This window comes from Geotrypetes seraphini, chromosome 2, assembly GCF_902459505.1.
Source record: "Geotrypetes seraphini chromosome 2, aGeoSer1.1, whole genome shotgun sequence".
Classification (NCBI taxonomy): Eukaryota; Metazoa; Chordata; class Amphibia; order Gymnophiona; family Dermophiidae; genus Geotrypetes; species Geotrypetes seraphini.
Window position 1 is genome coordinate 362,629,368 of NC_047085.1, and position 18,752 is coordinate 362,648,119.

The 18,752-nt window shown below is 43.9% G+C and overlaps 1 protein-coding gene across 19 annotated transcripts in view; it reads right to left on the reverse strand.

Annotated features, from left to right (window-relative positions):
• LRRFIP2 (LRR binding FLII interacting protein 2) overlaps positions 1 to 18,752 on the reverse strand; it is a 231,529-nt gene that overhangs the window by 37,483 nt on the left and 175,294 nt on the right. For all 19 annotated transcript variants that reach the window (XM_033930537.1, XM_033930552.1, XM_033930533.1 and 16 more), the window contains one exon: positions 16,133 to 16,225. In XM_033930537.1, coding sequence (XP_033786428.1) covers positions 16,133 to 16,225 — 93 coding nt within the window. The remainder of the gene's footprint in view (positions 1 to 16,132; positions 16,226 to 18,752) is intronic.

The window sequence follows — 18,752 nt, forward strand, 5'->3', positions numbered from 1 at the left end:
GTGAAAATCTAGGTATGGGCAGGAGTGATCCACATTTGCTCTTGCCCTTGGTGGCTCTGCTATCAAAATGGCTACCATGACTTCTAGTGGAAATCTCATGAGACTGCTGCAAGAGGTCAAGGCCACCATTTTGAGAGTACAGCTGATGGTCAAGAGTGACTGAGGATCACTCTTGCCTGAACAATAGACCACCAGGGATTGTAAAATAATCTTGGAAGGGGGGGGCTACTTTTTGCATTCTTTTTTTTGTGTAATGTGATTGAAAGTAATGCAGCTATGATTTTGCATAGTAGTTTATATGGTAAATAGAGTGCCCCGAAGCCCATAGAGATTTAAAGGGCTTCGGGGCTGTTGCCGTGTGGCAGCTGCTAGCACGGCTTTGTAAAAGAGGCTGTAAGTGTTTTAGCAGATCATTTGCAGTGATCTGTAGGCTTTTACTTTGCAAATTTTACCAGGTTTGTTTTCCAGATCTTTTCTCAACTTCCACAGTTTTATGTAGCTACCATTTTTAACAATGTTTCTGACAACTGAAATTGCTAGCTGAAAACATACAGAGATTTTTTATAGTTTTCCCTACTTCTTATCTTCGCTTTCAAATGTTCATACAGCCGCTTAGAGAAGTCCATGGTTGTTGAAAGTAAACAGAGCAATTATAAGAGATTAGACATGCCAATAATATTTGTTCCACCATGGAACTGAAGGCTAAAGCAGGTCAATCAACATTTTGGGCCCTTAATAGCTTAAAATAAATGATCAACTGGAAGCATGCCCTAATTTTTGAAGCAGTCCTATTCAATATATCATTTTCAGCCTCTTAAAAGTCATCAAAATAAAAGCAATTTTGCATTAAAAACTGCATAAAGTTCTCATGCTTAACTATAACCATAAAGAAGTTATATTAGCTTCTGTTCCCTTAGTAATTCACTGAAAAATAGAGCTATATTTATTGAACGTTTCAGAATATTACTGGTCAGAATAACCCAAATAGAACATTGAGAAAGCAATAAACTGGTCTCTACATAACATATAAACTACCCTCAGCATTTTACAGTTGAAATTCATGTGTGAGAGAGACTTTTTTGGGGGGCAAGGAGCATTCTATTTATAAAAATATGAAAAAAATATATTTTGATCTATATCAGGGGTGTCAAAGTCCCTCCTCGAGGGCCGCAATCCAGTCGGGTTTTCAGGATTTCCTCAATGAATATGCATGAGATCTAATAGCATAAAATGAAAGCAGTACATGCAAATAGATCTCATGCATATTCATTGGGGAAATCCTGAAAACCCGACTGGATTGCGGCCCTCAAGGAGGGACTTTGACACCCCTGATCTATACTAACCCCTTCTTCTATGAAACTGCGCTAGCGTTTTTTTTTTTTTTTTTTTTTTTTTTGTAATTGTTTATTTATAACAAAGAAATGCACAACATCACAGCAGTACTGTGCCAAAACAGAACAATCAGTCAATCAACAGAGTAGCAACCCCCCCCCCCCCCCGGAAACCACCCCCCCTACCCTCCCCCCCCCGTAACAGCATACAGCACCCCTCATCTCCTGTAAGCCAGAAATCCCCCCCCACGAGCATCTCATCTCCCGAGTAAAGGAAGGAGAAAAAAAGAGAAAAAGAATACATAGGTGACATAGCAAAACACAAAACCAGATCAAAACAGACCCCCAAAACCCAAATCCATATGAGATCCAGCAGGTCAGCTGACAACAGAGGTCTCCAGATCCAATTCCTCCACAGCCATGTATCTTCCCCATAGATCATAATATTGCTGCCAACGTCTAGTCAGCAGAGCCGAAAGCCTATAGCGTTCACAAACCCAGCCCAATTTAGCTCTCATAAGAGGTAACGTGGGTATGATCGTGCTTCGCCAATGGCGTGCCACAGTCAATCTAGCAGCCGTGAACGCCAGCTGTACCAGCCTATCCTGTGAAGCATCAACCCCCCCCACAGGAAACCCCAATAAGGCCACTTCCGCTCTTTCAGGCAGGGACACCTGGAGGAGAGCCCCCACATAGTGAAACACCTGTCTCCAGAATTCTTGAAGCGGCTGGCAGCTCCACCACATATGAAGAAAAGTTCCCCGCTGCCCACATCCCCTCCAGCACAAGTCTGATCCCTGGGCAGATATTTTGCTCATATGAACCGGGGTCATGTACCAGCGGACCAGCATCTTAAGAGCATTCTCCACTAGCACCGGAGCCACCGCTAAACGGTGTATCCGAAGCGATATAGTTTCCCACAAGGCCTCATCGAACTCCTGCTCTAAATCCCTTTCCCAAGCTTCAAGGTATTTAGGTTTGCGGGCCCCATCTTTATGCACCCATTTATACAATAGGGAAATGCAGCCTCTACTCACTGGGGAACCCAACAGCCGCTCAAAGGCCGAACAGGTATACACTGCGGCATCAGCCCGCTTAGCCGTTTGCAAATAACTTTTCACCTGGAGATATGGGAAAAGGTCCCTAGATTCTAGCTGATAAAGGGCCTGAAGCACCGGAAAAGCCCGAAGATTCTCACCCTCCAAGAATTGGCCAAAGTACTGCAGCCCATTCCTTGCCCACCTCACAAATATCCCCCCATCTCTCCCCGGTACAAAATCAGAGGCAAAGCGCAATGGAAGAAAGTGCACCCCCTTGCTCTTACCTAACAGTTTGCGCGCTACCGCTTTCCAAACCCGCAACGTCCAGGAAGTGAATGGATTAGAAACGGTCCCCAGCTCCCTGACCCCCAAATCCCCCCACAATAGCGACCCCAGGGTCCTAGTTCCCCCCGAATCATCCAGCAATCCCTGTTCCACCTGCACCCATAACTTCACCGAAGGCGCATGCCACTCCACACCCGCTCTTAACTGGGCCGCTTGATAATAATGCTCCAGATGAGGGATCCCCAGACCCCCCTCTGCCTTAAACTTAAACATGGCCCACTGTGCCACCCGGGGCCGTCTGCCTTCCCACACAAACCTTAAGAGGCTGCGCTGCCAACGAATAAAATACTTCCGAGGAATTTCAATAGGCAAAACTTGAAAAAAATACAAGAATCTAGGTAAGATCAACATCCGAGATACCTCCATGCGGCCCATCCAAGACACATACAATTTATCCCACCGATCCATATCCCGGTTCAGAGACGCCACCAGGGGAATATAATTAAGTTGAAATAAGGACGTCCAGTCCACCCCCAGCTGGATACCCAAATATTTAATAGGGCCCTTAACCCACCGAAAGGGCACCACCCGCTTTATACCAGGAATATCAGAGTCCGGGACTGATAAATTAAGGATCTCCGTTTTATCCATGTTAGCCTTAAAACCGGATAAAGCCCCATAGGTTGCCATAAGTTCCTGAAGGGAACTAAGGGACTCCACAGACCCCTCTACAATTGCCAAGATATCGTCAGCGAATAAGGACAACTTGTGTTCCCTCCCCAGAACCGTCACACCCCGCACCCTAGCGGTCAGTCGAATCTTTTGTGCAAGAGGCTCAATCACCAAAGCAAATAGCAAGGGCGATAAGGGGCAACCTTGCCTCGTCCCCCGCCGTAATTCAAAGGGAGAGGAGTAGACCCCATTAATTTTCACACACGCCATGGGTCCATTATACAAAGAGAGAATCCAGGACACATAACGAGGCCCCAGGCCAACATGGCGCAAGACCGCCTCCATAAACCGCCAATCCACCCGGTCAAACGCCTTTTCGGCATCCACTGCCACCGCCACCCAGGACCCGCCTGAACGGCGGGCCTGCCAAACCAAGTTCAAAACTTTACGGATCCCATCCGCCGCCTGCCGACCCCCTATGAACCCCACCTGGTCGGGGTGAATAAGTGTCGGCAGATGAGATGCCAATCTATCAGCAAGCACCCGAGCAAAAATTTTTGTGTCAATACCCAGCAGGGAAATCGGCCTATAACTCCCACACTGGGTAGCGTCCTTCCCCGGCTTCGGCAAAATTGTGATCCCTGCCAACCGCATGAAGAAAGGTAATTGAGCTCCATCTCTCAAGTCATTATATACGCGCGCCAACAACGGCACCACCAAGGAAGACAACTTCTTATAGAACAACCCCGTGAACCCATCTAAACCCGGAGATTTCCCCGGTTTCAGCTGGCTGATCACATTATGCACTTCCTCCAAAGAAATATCAGCATCCAGCCCTTGCATCACCGAAGCCGGAAGGGACTCCAAGCCCAAATCCTGTAGATAAGTCCGAATCTCCTCCTCTGATCCCTGACTCTCTGGTGTATAAAGCTGCTGATAGAATTCACAGAAGCGAGCATGGATAGCTCCTTCAGCTGTCAATGTCTGACCCGAACCATCCTTAATAGCCATAATATTAGATTGCGTCTGCCTAAGTCGTAGCCGATGAGCCAACAATTTCCCCGCTCTATTACCAGATTCAAAAAACCGTAGACGAAGGCGTTCAAGATTGAATTTGATCTCCTCATCCTCCAACTTCCCCAAGTCCGCCCGCACCTCACGAATCCGGAGCCCCAAGGCTGCCCCTCCCTGACCCCGCTTATGTTGATCAACAAGGTGCCGTAGATTCTCTCTCAGGCTCCGTTCCCGCTGCAAATTAAGCCGCTTTTTATACGCAGCCATCGAGATAAGCTCCCCCCGTAGCACCGCTTTCAAACTTTCCCAGATTGTCATTGGAGAATATTGGTCAACATCATTATGCTTCAAAAAGTCCAAAATAACCTGCTCCACCCTACGGAGTAGCAACGGATCCTTCAATAAACTATCATTCAATTTCCAATATCGGTCCCCCACTCGTGAAGCCCCCCATCGGATATCCATCCAAATGGGAGCATGATCCGACCACCCAATGTCCTCGATGCGCGTGTCGAGCAATCTACCCCCCCACCCCTTATCCATATATAACATATCAATTCTAGTATACACCGCATGTACGGGGGAGTAATAAGAGTAATCCTTACCCATCCAGTGCTGAGAGCGCCAACCATCTACCACGTTGAGAACATCAACAAAATGCTTAAGACGCTGCCTATCAGCCTTATGCCTATCTCCCCCAGCCCCAGTTGAATCCCAACGGGGGTCAACCACCAGATTGAAGTCCCCGCCCACCAGCAACGATCCCTTTTTAACCAACAGTACCTTGGCCAATACCTCATCAAAGAAGGAACCCTGTTGAGCATTCGGGGCATACAAATTCACTAACGTAACCACTTCCCCATTAATTTGGCCCACCCACATAACCCAACGTCCTCCCTCATCCCTCCATTCCTGTTCAGGGACCACTTTAAGATGCCTAGCAAACAAAATGCCCACCCCCGCCTTCTTCCTCTCCTTCCTATTAGAGGCCCAAACCCTATCCGGATATTCTTTATATTGTATCAGCTTTTCCCCAGTGTTCAAAAAATGGGTTTCTTGCACAAAACTAATATCAATCCGTAACCGCTTTAATTCTTTTAACAATAATTGGCGTTTACGGGGCATGTTGAGACCCTTGACATTAAAGCTGCCCACTCTCAATTTAGCTACCGCCATAACCCCGAATATCAAAACCCCCCAAATCTCCTCCCGTTCTCCTCCCCCCACACCATCTCTCAACTCCCATGCTGTTACCCCCCATCCCCCCTCCACCCCACCCCCCACCCCACCCAACCCAATCCCGCCACCACCGTCTCCCTTCCATGACTTCGGGTGACCTCACCAAAGCCCAATTCCCCATCATGTACCCCCCTCCCAAAAGTACCTCCCAACACACACACACTGCAACCACTCCCCCCTACATATGCCCCTCACTCTCACCCCCAAGCATACCGCCAAACACAGGAAACAGTCCATGGTTTCCAAAAGTCTCAAGTCTCCATGAGTTCTCCACAGGATAAGACCGCCTCAGTCTCAGCTACACCTCAAGTCGCTGGTCCTGCTCCTCGTCCCGCCGAGGACCCTATGCCTTCTCCACCATCAGGTCGGCGTTTGCGGGACCGCTGTGATCGAGCTTGCCACTGAAATCGCTCCGCCGACTGGCCCAAAGGTTTCCCCAGAGGGGGATCCTCCGCACTCAGGAGACCTTCCCTCCGCAGCAGTGCCCCAGCTTCAGACAGGGTTGTAACTCTCTTGTGTGCCCCGTTGATGGTAATCAGGAGCCCAAATGGAAAGAGCCAGCGATATTTCAAATTTTGCTTTCTCAAAATCTGCACCACAGGTCGAAATTCCCTCCTCCTCTGCAGTGTAATGGCTGAAAGATCTTGAAAAACTTCCACGTTATGCCCCTGCCAAGCAAAAGTGCCCAACTCCCTGGCCTTTCGCACCATCCGATCCTTGTCCACAAAATCATGAAGGCAGGCAATGATATCTCGAGGATTATCATCCTTCTTGGGTCCCAGAGCCCGGTGGGCCCTGTCCACCTTCACCTTCCTGGCACCCACCTCTTCCCCTTCCTGTGGGCATAAGGTTCCAAAGATCCCCTGGACCACCTGTACAGCATCTTGAAACTCAGCCAGCTCAGGCACCCCTCTGATACGCACATTATTTCTTCGGGACCGGTTCTCCAGATCCTCAAGGCGGTTAAAACAGTCCTGCCAATCCTTCCGAGCTTCTGTAAAAGCCCCACTCAAATCTTGCACCACCACCTCTTGGTCCCCAATACGCCGCTCGGTCTCCTCCACTCTCCCAAGGAGATCAGCAAAGTCCTTCCGGATCTCCTTCACTGCATCTTTAATTTTACCCTTCACGGCTGCCACCTCTTGTTTGATATCCAGAGCCCACTGCTGAAGGTCCGCTTTAGTGACCGCCGCGGCACAGTCCTGTCTTCTCAATCTCGGAGAAGCACCCCTCTCCGACTCCTCCTCCGAAGCACTCTCTCCAGACTCGCGCTCGGGCGCTCTGGAGGTCCCGCGCACATGGCGCAGGCCGCACTGCTCACCGCCCGTATCGGGCCGACGCCCCTCCGCCGACTGCTTTTTTGACGGCATTGTACAGAAGCGCTCTGCTCCGGACTTATAATAACCCGGTTCCGGGCCAGTAGGGAGCACTTAATCACCTTCGGGAGGGAGGTAGGAACCCGCGGAGGTCAGAGCTCTCACTCTAACCGACCACCATGCTTCGCGACGTCACCGGAAGTGCGCTAGCGTTTTTTAGCGCAGAGAGCCACGTTGAATAGCCTGCACTGCTCCCGACGCTCATAGGAACTCTATGAGCGTCAGGAGAAGCTGGCCATTCAGCGTGGCTCTCTGCGCTAAAAACTGCTAGCGCGGTTTCATAGAAGAGGGGGTAAAACTCTATAGGGGTAACTCAATATCAAACAAATCTGCTCTCATAAATCTAAAAGATATACCACTAATGGTTTTAGATTTTTACATAAACTGAAAAATACAAAGGAAAATAATGATAATCAATTCACTTAGAAACAAAACATTCATATCAATAAAGAAAATTTCAACTTATAGTTCATACCATGGAGAAAGAGAAAGTAATATACCCCCAGAACCAGAAATACCAAATATATCTACCTTCTGACAACCCTCTTCCCCATTAGGAATTAAAAAGGAGGCAAAAATCAATAATTGCTCAGATATACCACGAAAGAAAGTCTCCAATTGCATTGATTCCAAAAGACATATCTTGTCTCCTAACACACAGGGAAATGTCTACGAAAGGATACTAGTAAATGAGCTTAGTACTTGCTAACATGAGACTTTATAAAACACTAAGCCCATTTCTAGTGTGTTTAGGAAATAGAGCAATTTCTAGTATTTCTTTTTCAGGTTGTGAGCTGTTTGCATTAGCGTGCGTAACCTGAGAAAAACTTATTGGGGAGAACTTAATGCCTCCTATTTAGGTGATGCTAAGAGCTTCTGAATTATGGATGCACTAACCAGTTAGTGTATGGTAATTAGAATGCACCAACTGGAGTGTCCACACCCATTCTCTGCCCCTAACATGCCACTTCAGAAAATTAATATAAAAACATACATACCACAACTTAGCGCACGCAAATAGGTTACTTACCGCAGAACGCTTTAATGAGCTTTGTGGTAAGCATTTTCATGCAAACTAATGCATTAGGGATCAACGCCCTTTAATAGACATACCCCTTAGATCAGTGGTCTCAAACTCATACCCTTTACAGGGCCACATTTTGGATTTGTAGGTACTTGGAGGGCCTCAGAAAAAAATAGTGAATGTCTTATTAAAGAAATAACAATTTTGCATGAGGTAAAACTCTTTATAGGTTATAAATCTTTTCTTTCTTTTGGCTAAGTCTTAATAATAATATTGTCATTTATAGCTAAAGAGATGTATGATCAAGAAACTGTTTTATTTTACTTTTGTGATTATGATAAACATACTGAGGGCCTCAAAATAGGACCTGGCGGGCCGCATGTGGCCCCCGGGCCGCGAGTTTGAGACCACTGCCTTAGATGGAAATTTTAGGTTTATAGGTCATAATGTTTTTAGGACAAACCCACACAGGCAAAGATATTAAAATATAAATAATTCAAATTCTACAATCATCTCAAAATTTACACATACAAGTCAGCTATGTAGAAATGCCTTAATTTTGATTTTATGCATGTTTAACTAGACACTTAGCATAATTTTCAGTTAATGAAATATGAAGTACATTTGTATTCATCTTATTATGAATTATTTGGGGGCATTATTGTGTCTTAAAAGTTGCAAGGTTTTATGCCTCCAGAACTGAAAGAAATGTTCAAATCTGTGAATAAGCAGAAGCTCTCAAATAAATACAAAAAGCAGCAGGAGGGAAACAAGAAGAAAATAGATGCAGGGGGACTGGAGAACCAGCTGCAGAACATGGAAGTGAATGAGACCTGAAAGATCCTGTTCACAAACCCCTTCCTGCCCTCTTCCCTTACTTCTTCACACTCTGATAAAGATAAATTTATAGATGTGACAGTTACAAAAATTATTCCTAAGAGAATTCTGAAATAAAATCTGCACATAAAAATTAAAATGTCTTAAACAATAATTACTATTTGAGCCATAGGTGGTCTTTTACAAAGCTGCGCTAGTGGCTGCTCAGCGCTAACGGCCCTGAAGCCCATAGAGAATTAAAGGGCTTTGGGGCTGTTTCTGCGCGGCTTTGTAAAAGAGGCTGTAAATGTCAAGCTGCCCATAGAAATAGAATGGGCAGATCGGCATCTAGTGTGTGCCACTTGGCAGTGCAGTTTGGACCCAATAATTACAATTACAATCTACAGTACATAAACAATTACTTCTCAAACATATATGATTTAGAGCAGAATTCCCTAAAGAAGTACTGAATAATGTTAGAAACAGAGTATGACGGCAGAAATGGGCCGGTGGCTCAACAAGTCTGCCCACTCCATATCCCTCCCTCCCTCAAGCTTACCCACTTAAACAATACGAACCCTCCTCCCTGGCGTATCCATCTTTAGGCATAACTCTTTGGTACCCCCACCTGTTTGTCCCAGAGGTTCTGGGGGTTTTTTTGGGAGAAAGCACAGTTACTCACCATAACAGGTGTTATCTGGGGACAGCAGACAGATAGTCTCACATGTGCGTGACATCATCCACGGAGCCCAGTATGGACAGTTGAAAGTATACTATCACTTTAAGCTTTGTGAAGCTTCGAGACTGCTTGTACCACGCATGTGTGAGTGCTCCCGTCCGACGTCAGCTTGCAGTTCCTCAGTTTCGTAAGCAGGCTAAGAAGCCAACCAGGGGAGGTGGGAGGGATGTGAGACTATCTGCCTGATGTCCCCAGATAATACTTGTTACGGTAAGTAACTGTGCTTTATCCTTGGACAAGCAGGCAGCATATTCTCACATGTGGGATTCCTTAGCTTACTGAATGGGATGGTTGGGGAGATGGCTGAAATGGGAGTATTGTGGCTATGATCTCTAGAGATTGAGCTGGTTTTTGAGGAGCCGAAGTCTGAGGCTTCTGCGTTTTCTGCTTCTTCTGTAGTGGAGGTTTGGAAGAGGATGAAGTTGTTGGATAAAGCCTCTTATATGAAAAGGAAGAATTTCTCTGGGAAGACTTAGATTTATTTATTTAGATTTATATCCCTTCCTCACCAAACAGCTCAGAATGGGTTATAGTTTACATTCACAATGTTACAATGTAGGGTTTACATAAAGTGTTTTGCAATATATCTTCATATAGGATGACTTACTGATGCTGGTGAAAGTTTGAGGGTGTGACTAGGCAAAAAGATAGGATTTCACAGTTTACTAAAATTAAGAATTACTTTAAGGGCTCTGATATGAGGAGGTAGGCTGTTCCAGAGGTTTGGTAAGAAATGGGAATAGGATTGTTTCCAAGCTGTCTGGAATTGGAGGGAATGTCCTGATGGTTTATGTAGGCATATTTTATCTTGGGAGCACAGCATTCTCTTTGGGGTGCAGAGAAGAAGTTTTAGCTTTTCATCCCATTAAGGTAGTCCAGCTTTGCTTATGACAGGTTAATCATTGGGTGGCATCCTCTACCTTGTCTCATAAGAGCTCTTCACCAAGACAGGGAATATTTGCAAAACAATCTTGAATGTTAATGTCCATGTCAGAGACTTGCAGCCATGCAAGAAGTCTCATAGCAATAGACATAACCGATGATCTGGATGTCATATCAAATGCATCAAAAGTTAATTTTTCCATAAACTTTCTTGTTTATAGCAGACTACTGAGGGGCCCTCCGCCATCTTGTCATCTCTCAGGTGCTGTCTCTCTGTCTGTGTCTTGACCCTCCCCTGGTTTTATTTTTTTTAGAATTGTATTTATGTCAATTGCTGTCAACCGCTTCCCTCCTTACATGATTAATGTATTAGTAGTGAATGTTATGTTTGTCGGTTTTTAAAATTGTATTCAATTTTTGAACTTATGTAAATCGCATTGGATTTGGACTATGCGAAGTAATCAAAGAAATGAAATAAACTTGAAACTTTAGCCACCATATTAACACCCTGCTTGTGCACAGATTTGTCCATATATAATTAATCTTCAATTCCAAATTTCGCTTGAAAGCTCATGATAAATGGAAAAATTAGGGTTCATGGTAGTGGGAAGATCTGAGCAATGCAGAAACACGTAACTGCATCATGTGATCTCCTGCCAAGAATTTTAAAAAGGTAGCATTTGATGATGTTTGCATCAATAAAACCGTTTGAATCTATAGTAGACTATGAGCAGTCTCCTGAAATTCTGGAAGTCACTGAGATAGAATATATTGATCAAAATCAGCTAACTTCTTTATGAGTTGTTTAAGATAAAATGACATATTAAAACTAAGAACTCTGCTAGTCAACATAGAGTTCTGGAAGAGGCGGCACCCAAACTTATTCATGGTGCAGACTTCATGTCCTGGTAGAGCAATAGCATATACTCTTGTACTGGAAGATTTTTTTTAAGAGTAGATTCAACCAGCAAAGACTGATGTGACAGTTGTGGCTTTTTAAAGCTGGAGCAGGATTGCATTCTGTATAGAGTCTATCTTCCTTGGAGCTATGGGAAAAGTGAGATGAGTCTCTCAGTTCTTAAAAAAAGAGAATCCTTAAGTAAACATAAGAACATAAGAAAAGCCCTCACTGGATCAGACCGAGGTCCATCCAGTCCGGTGATCCGCACACGCGGCGGCCCATTTAAGTACTCCTGACTGGAGACCCAGTTATACCATAGCCCTCGATACAATTTGCAAGAAGGTGTGCATCCAACTTGCGCTTGAATCCCAGAACAGTAATCTCTGTCACAACATCCTCCGGGAGAGCATTCCAAATTCCCAGCACGCGCTGTGTAAAAAAGAACTTCCTGACATTCGTTCTGAACCTGCTGCCACTCAGTTTCAGTCTGTGACCTCTTGTCCGTGTCACATCCGAAAAAGTCAGCAATGCTTCTTCTTGGTCGATTTTATCAAATCCCTTTATTATTTTAAAAGTCTCTATTAGAGATTGTGAAGAGGCAATTTGAGGAGCTCTTTAGGAGGTTCATCAAATTTAATGCCTCCAGGAGCTCTGCTCTCGGCTCAATGTCTGACTCCAGTTTAACAGGCAAAGTTTTCCCCATCTTCCTGTTAAATTTAGTGAAAAAAAGTCTGGAAGAGATGGATCTGATGGGATGCCATATGACTCTAGAACAGATAATATAGGTTCAAGATCTGTATCTGTGTTTTGTACAGAAAGATCAGAATCAACATCAGGCACTCCAGGAGATTCTCTATAGGAAGGAGAAGAAGGATGCTTGCAGGTTTGAGGATTATGATGACTATGAGAGTATTGAGAAGAGCTCCTTCAACAACGCCGGTACCAGTCCAATGAAGATGAGGAGGAGGATTGTCGAGAATGACTAGATCTTGATTTACATTGAGATAAATATGAATCGGTACCGTGCAATGTTCATTTGGATTTAGAGGAGCAAGCATCGATACCATGGGTTCTTGATTTCCATCGATGGAGAGCTGGATTCGGTACTCTTGGGCCTTGACGTGTCATGCTTGGGCTGCACAGGTACAAGGGAGTTGATGCAAACACCAAAGCCGAATGCAGCTTAAACAGGTCACTGAGCTCCCTCCAAAAGAACCCCTTAAGTTGGTCCTGGAAGGACTGCACTGGTACCGTTGGCTCAATAGCCGGTACCATCGGTGCTGCAGGATGTTGAGGGGGTGGGTGACACTGATGAGGAAGCATGCCCTGAAGGAGACACAACCTGTACAGAAGGAGATCAATGATGGTGTTGGCGTTTGGCATGTATCGAGGGACTCAATGATGAAGATGCCGGCTTCTTAGCATTGATTTGTTGCTGGAAGCCATGGCTGGAAGTCATCTCTTGCTGGATGCATTGCGCATTAAGAGAGTGTTTTTGTAGAGTAGAACAGCATATGCAAGTGTCTACTCGATGCTCTGGGCCCAAACACTGAATGCACTAGCTGTTCAGATCAGTGATGGAGATGAGCTGTTGGCAACGAGTGCACTTTTTGAACCCACTAGAAAGCTTCGACATATGAGGAAAAATCTCAGTGGCTAGGTCAAAAAACTCAATGGTTGTACCTCGAAACAGAAAACCAGTTAGAAAAAAACACTACAGAGAAAAGGCCCAAAGGCCCGACTGAGGAAAGAAAACATTAACGTTTTCTTTTTTTTTTTTTTTTTAAGAAAATAAGAACTGAAGAAAGACACTATGTTACAAAGATAAAAGAAAGAAAAATTAGCCAAAAGGTAAAAAGTAAGTTGAATGGGAAAGCAATGCGATTTTGACAGAGTCCAAAAACAACTTCTTCGCTCCACGGAGAATGAAAAATTGAGGAACCATGAGCTGATGTCACCCACATGTGAGAATATTCTGCCTGCTTGTCCAAGGATAATTTATTCTAAAAATCTGAGGATTCTGAGGAATGTTGTAATGTAGACTCACAAGATTTTCATTACATCTAGAAGCCAACCCAAAAACTTAGGAGTCAGTGGTAGAGAGCTCTCTGGGGATGGAATACTCTCTCAATCAGCAGTAGCTCTTTTAGAATCTAAGGGCCCCTTTTACCAAAGCTGCCTGTGGGCTGCATCACATTTGCTGCAACTTGCTACCATGGCTTTGTAAAAGGGGCCCTAACCTATTAAGGCTCTCCTCAAAATGTTTCTGTACATCAATGGGAAAAAAAATATAGTTTCCCTTCCTAAAATATGCCGTCACTTGTATGATGTGTAATTAAGAGACTGACTCAAGTCAATTAAACCTGCAAGAGAAGGGCTCATAAACATTGAAACTCTGCTCAGAGGCTTGTAACTCTAAAGAGAAGGAGATAACCCTCTCTTGAAACAAGAGTTATATTTTCAAATCATAGCATAGTATTTAGCAAACGAGTCCAACTCTTGAGGATGTGCAAAGCTTGAAAAATGTCAATACTTAAATGAGGTAATTCACAAAAATTTTAAATTGCACAATAATAGTGGTTGCATTCAAAAATAGCTAAAGATTGTACTTAGCTTGTATGCAAAAAGCAACTTTCCAGGGTCCCGACGTGGCCCCGTTTCGGCGACTGCTTCAGGAGACCCCGCCAACCGAAAGTAGATAGTTTTTGTCAAAAATCACTAAGTGTAAATGCTTCAACTTTAAGCAGTTCAAAAATTGAAAAGTTCCTTGCAACGGAACTTTTCAATTTTTGAACTGCTTAAAGTTGAAGCATTTACACTTAGTGATTTTTGACAAAAACTATCTACTTTCGGTTGGCGGGGTCTCCTGAAGCAGTCGCCGAAACGGGGCCACGTCGGGACCCTGGAAAGTTGCTTTTTGCATACAAGCTAAGTACAATCTTTAGCTATTTTTGAATGCAACCACTATCATTGTGCAATTTAAAATTTTTGTGAATTACCTCATTTAAGTATTGACATTTTTCAAGCTTTGCACATCCTCAAGAGTTGGACTCGTTTGCTAAATACTATGCTATGATTTGAAAATATAACTCTTGTTTCAAGAGAGGGTTATCTCCTTCTCTTTAGAGTTACAAGCCTCTGAGCAGAGTTTCAATGTTTATGAGCCCTTCTCTTGCAGGTTTAATTGACTTGAGTCAGTCTCTTAATTACACTTCAGCCATTTTCTGACTCTTAATTGCTACATTGTCCCTGTGTATTGGAAACGTCACTTGTATGATGGCACCCCCTTTATAGGTATATCAATTGCCTCTGTTTCCCATATCACCATAGATGGGTCCTCAAAAGTCTTTCACTTGCTCATATACTCCACAGTCTTCATCCAGTCTCTCTTGGTTATATACTCAGCCTTCACCTAGTCTCTCTCTCTCTCTCTCTCTGACATTGCCACATTTTCCCATCTTGCAAGCAGCAATCAAAGAAGAAACAGTGATTCAGGAAGTTCAGGCTGGTTTGCGGATTTCTTGAACCCTGCTTTAAGCTATTGTGGTAACACAGCAGAGTCTGTGATTGTTGACTAAAATGGAAACAGTTTCAGGAATCAGTACTGCTGACCACTAAGAGCTCCTTTCTGGTTCCATGGATTGCTGAATTAATTTGCACAAAATCCAGAACACTCATGTTAATAGACCACTCATTTAAACATCTGTTACCCCTACCTGCTTTCTCTCTACTCCCCTCCCCCCCCCAGTCACCAGCACCACCAGCACACACACTGCAGGCTTGGCTTGTTCTTAGAAGTCTCTTTTCCCAGTCATCCACTCCCTCCACAACAAGTCATGTTAATCTCCCAAAGCACCCAAGAAGAATTTCTGCACACTGAATACCAAAGTTTTTTTTTTAAAAAGGAGCAGTCAAGTCAACCATTTACTCCCAAACCAGTCAGTTAAGGAAAGGGATAGGACTTCATATATCACTTTTCTACGGTTACCCGAGGCAAAGGAGGGTTAAGTGACTTGCCCAGGGTCATAAGTAGCTGCAATAGGAATCAAACCCAGTGCACCAGATTCTCAAGCCATAGCATTAACCACTAGGCTACTCCTCCACATCCAGCCAGCCTCTTTCCTCCTTCTCAAGCAAACCACCACCCTCACTCACCCTCAAGCAGACAACTAATCTGCCTTCCAACCACATTGCCAGCCAATCTGACTCTCTCTACCAAGCAGGACTAACCCCCCCCCAAAAAAAAAGCTACACTGCTCTTCATCAGTTAGTTCTTCTAAAGCTGCAGTCTTCCTGCAGTGCCTGGAAAAGCTGATATATTTGAGCATCACATGGCTCTTAGTGTATTTGATTTAAAGACTCCGTACTCAGTCTAAATTTTCAATCTTATATCAACTACAGGAAAGTACAGGCACTGCAAGGTCAACCACACAGAGCTGTGTTGTAGAAGATTGCAGTCATACAAGAACATGTAAGCAACTAACTAGCAAGGATCCCTTTAACTTTTGCTTTTTTGATCCAGGCAGCTGACCAAATTCAATGGGAGAATTCAATGGGAGAATTCAATGGGAGAATTCAATGGGAAAAATTCTTGGGGAGAAGGAATTCAATTCAGCTGCTGCAATGCACAGTTGCACAGAATTCCCTTAGGCATATGGTATAGAGCTGTAACAAAGCAAATACTGTTTTGGGGTGTGATATTTTTTTTTAAAGATGTGTAAATATTAAACAGTGTGGTCCTTAAAATTGCAGATGACTGGAACTTCACTTCAAAACTATTTTCACAACTATACTTTGCAATTTATATATTTACCTCTATGAGTTCATCTCTTTGACGAATGCCCTCTTTCAGTTCATCCAATTTATGCTGTAATACAGTGCACGTGTGCTTCTGCCTTTCCAATTCCTGAAAGAATGAAATATTAAGTATTTCCCCGTTACAGCAATACTTGAATATTTAATTTATTTAAATATTTATATACCATACACAACTATGCGGTTTACGTATTACATACATAGTAACTTGTGCTCCCTACAATCTCCATACATGCAACACAGATGTAATTGGACTGGACTTAAATTTAGCACACTGCAAAACAAGCTGTGATGTAAAAAGCTGAAACAAAAATGTATATTGGGACTGCAAATTCTCAGGTACATTTTTATCTAGAGATTGGTCACTTCTAGAATACCCTGATAATAGCAGTTTACTCTCCATGTAACACAATGAGCAAAATCGGTTAATCCACAAATACATCCTAAAGTTAAACACTACACATATACATAACCACCACAAGCATTCTTTCATTTTGAAAAGTATTCCAGGAAGAAAACCAAACATAGATATTGCACATATATTTCTTCTAAATTCAAGTACACATCTATATATCTGGAAATTTGGAAGTACATTTCTGTGAAGGGGTGCTGAAAAGTTATCAGCCCAACCAAGAAGGGAATGACATGGAGCCATGAAACTTACAAGTTATTCTACATATTCACGCCTAAGTTTCAACACACTTGGCACATCATGTCTGATGTTTCTGTAACCCTTCCACAAAATACTTTGATGTCTGATCACTGAAATACTGCTCTACTTCTGCAATCACCTCCAAATCACTTGAAAATTGATGCCCTTTCAAACTCTTTCTAAGGTTTGGAAACAGAAAATAGTCAGATGGAGCAAGATCTGGTGAGTAGGATGAATGATCTAAACACAGAGTCCAGGAAATTAACAGCAAAACCACTGCAATATGTTTGGCTTGGTTTATTTATTTATATCCCACCCTTACCCAGGTGGTTTTGCCGTTAATTTCCTGGACTCCTGATGCAGGCACCCTAGTCGAAACACGCTCCGTGTTGAATCCTATGATTTGCTACATGCTTTTGTGACTGTTACAATTGCTTTGCACTTGCACTTTATTATTTATTGTTTGTTATTAACAAAGAGGGGTTTGAAGACCGGGCACACACTGTTCCTTTTTTGGATTTCGCTACTCTTGTTGCAGAAGTGACTGTCTTTCTTGTGGTTGCTATACACTGAAACCCCAACTGCATCAAAACATCCATCATTTTTGTCAGCCTTGTGTTGCAAAAGAGAACTCTTTCCCATAGCTTCTGTCTCCTTTTTTCTTTCAATATCTTCTTTAATTGGCACAGCAAGTTACAATAGTATTCTGTATTAATTGTTTGGCCCTTTGGAAAACAGTTGGTCATTATAACACCTTCCTGATCCAAAACAGTGTGGCTATGACCTTTCTTACTGACTTTTGGGTTTTGAATTTCCTTGGACTTGGAAAATCTGAGTGCTGCCATTGCGTGAACTGTTGTTTTGTTTCAGGATCACAGTGACATAACCATGTTTCATCAACAGTAACTAGTCGTTCCAAAAGGTTGCCACCAGCTCACTGAAAATGCAACAAAATCAACTTGGAGGTGTCCACTCAATGCCATTTCTTATCAGTATTCATAGAAACATAGAAATAGACGGCAGATAAGGGCCCACGGCCATCTAGTCTGCCCACCTTAATGTCCCTCCCCTACCTTTGCCCTGTGAATAGATCCCATGTGCCGATCCCATTTGGCCTTAAAATCAGGCATGCTGCTGGCCTCAATCACCTGTAGTGGAAGACTATTCCAGCGGTCAACCACTCTTTCAGTGAAAAAGAATTTCCTGGTGTCACCTCGTAGTTTCCCGCCCCTGATTTTCAACGGATGCCCTCTTGTTGTCGTGGGACCCTTGAAAAAGAAGATATCTTCCTCCGCCTCGATGCGGCCCGTAAGATACTTGAACATCTCGATCATGTCCCCCCTCTCTCTGCGCTCCTCGAGCGAGAATAGCTGTAATTTGTCAAGCCGTTTTTCGTATGGTAGATCCTTCAGTCCCGAGACCATCCGGGTGGCCATTCTTTGCACCGACTCCAGTCTCAGCACATCCTTGCGATAATGCGGCCTCCAGAATTGCACACAGTATTCCAGGTGGGGCCTCACCATGGATCTATACAATGGCATAATGACTTCCGCCTTACGACTGACGAAACCCCTTCGTATGCAGCCCATGATTTGTCTTGCCTTGGACGAAGCCTGCTCCACTTGATTGGCAGACTTCATGTCCTCACTGACGATTACCCCCAAGTCTCGTTCTGCTACCGTTTTTGCTAGGATCTCGCCATTAAGGGTATAAGACTTGCATGGATTCTGGCTGCCAGGTGCATAACTTTGCATTTTTTAGCATTGAAGTTGAGTTGCCATGTCCTAGACCATCGCTCCAGTAGGAGTAGGTCGTGCATCATGTTGTCGGGCACTGAATCTTCGTCTGTTGTGCATTTGCCCACTACATTACTCAGTTTGGCGTCATCGGCAAATAATGTTATTTTACCTCGAAGCCCTTCTGCCAAGTCTCTTATAAAGATGTTGAATAGGATTGGGCCCAAGAC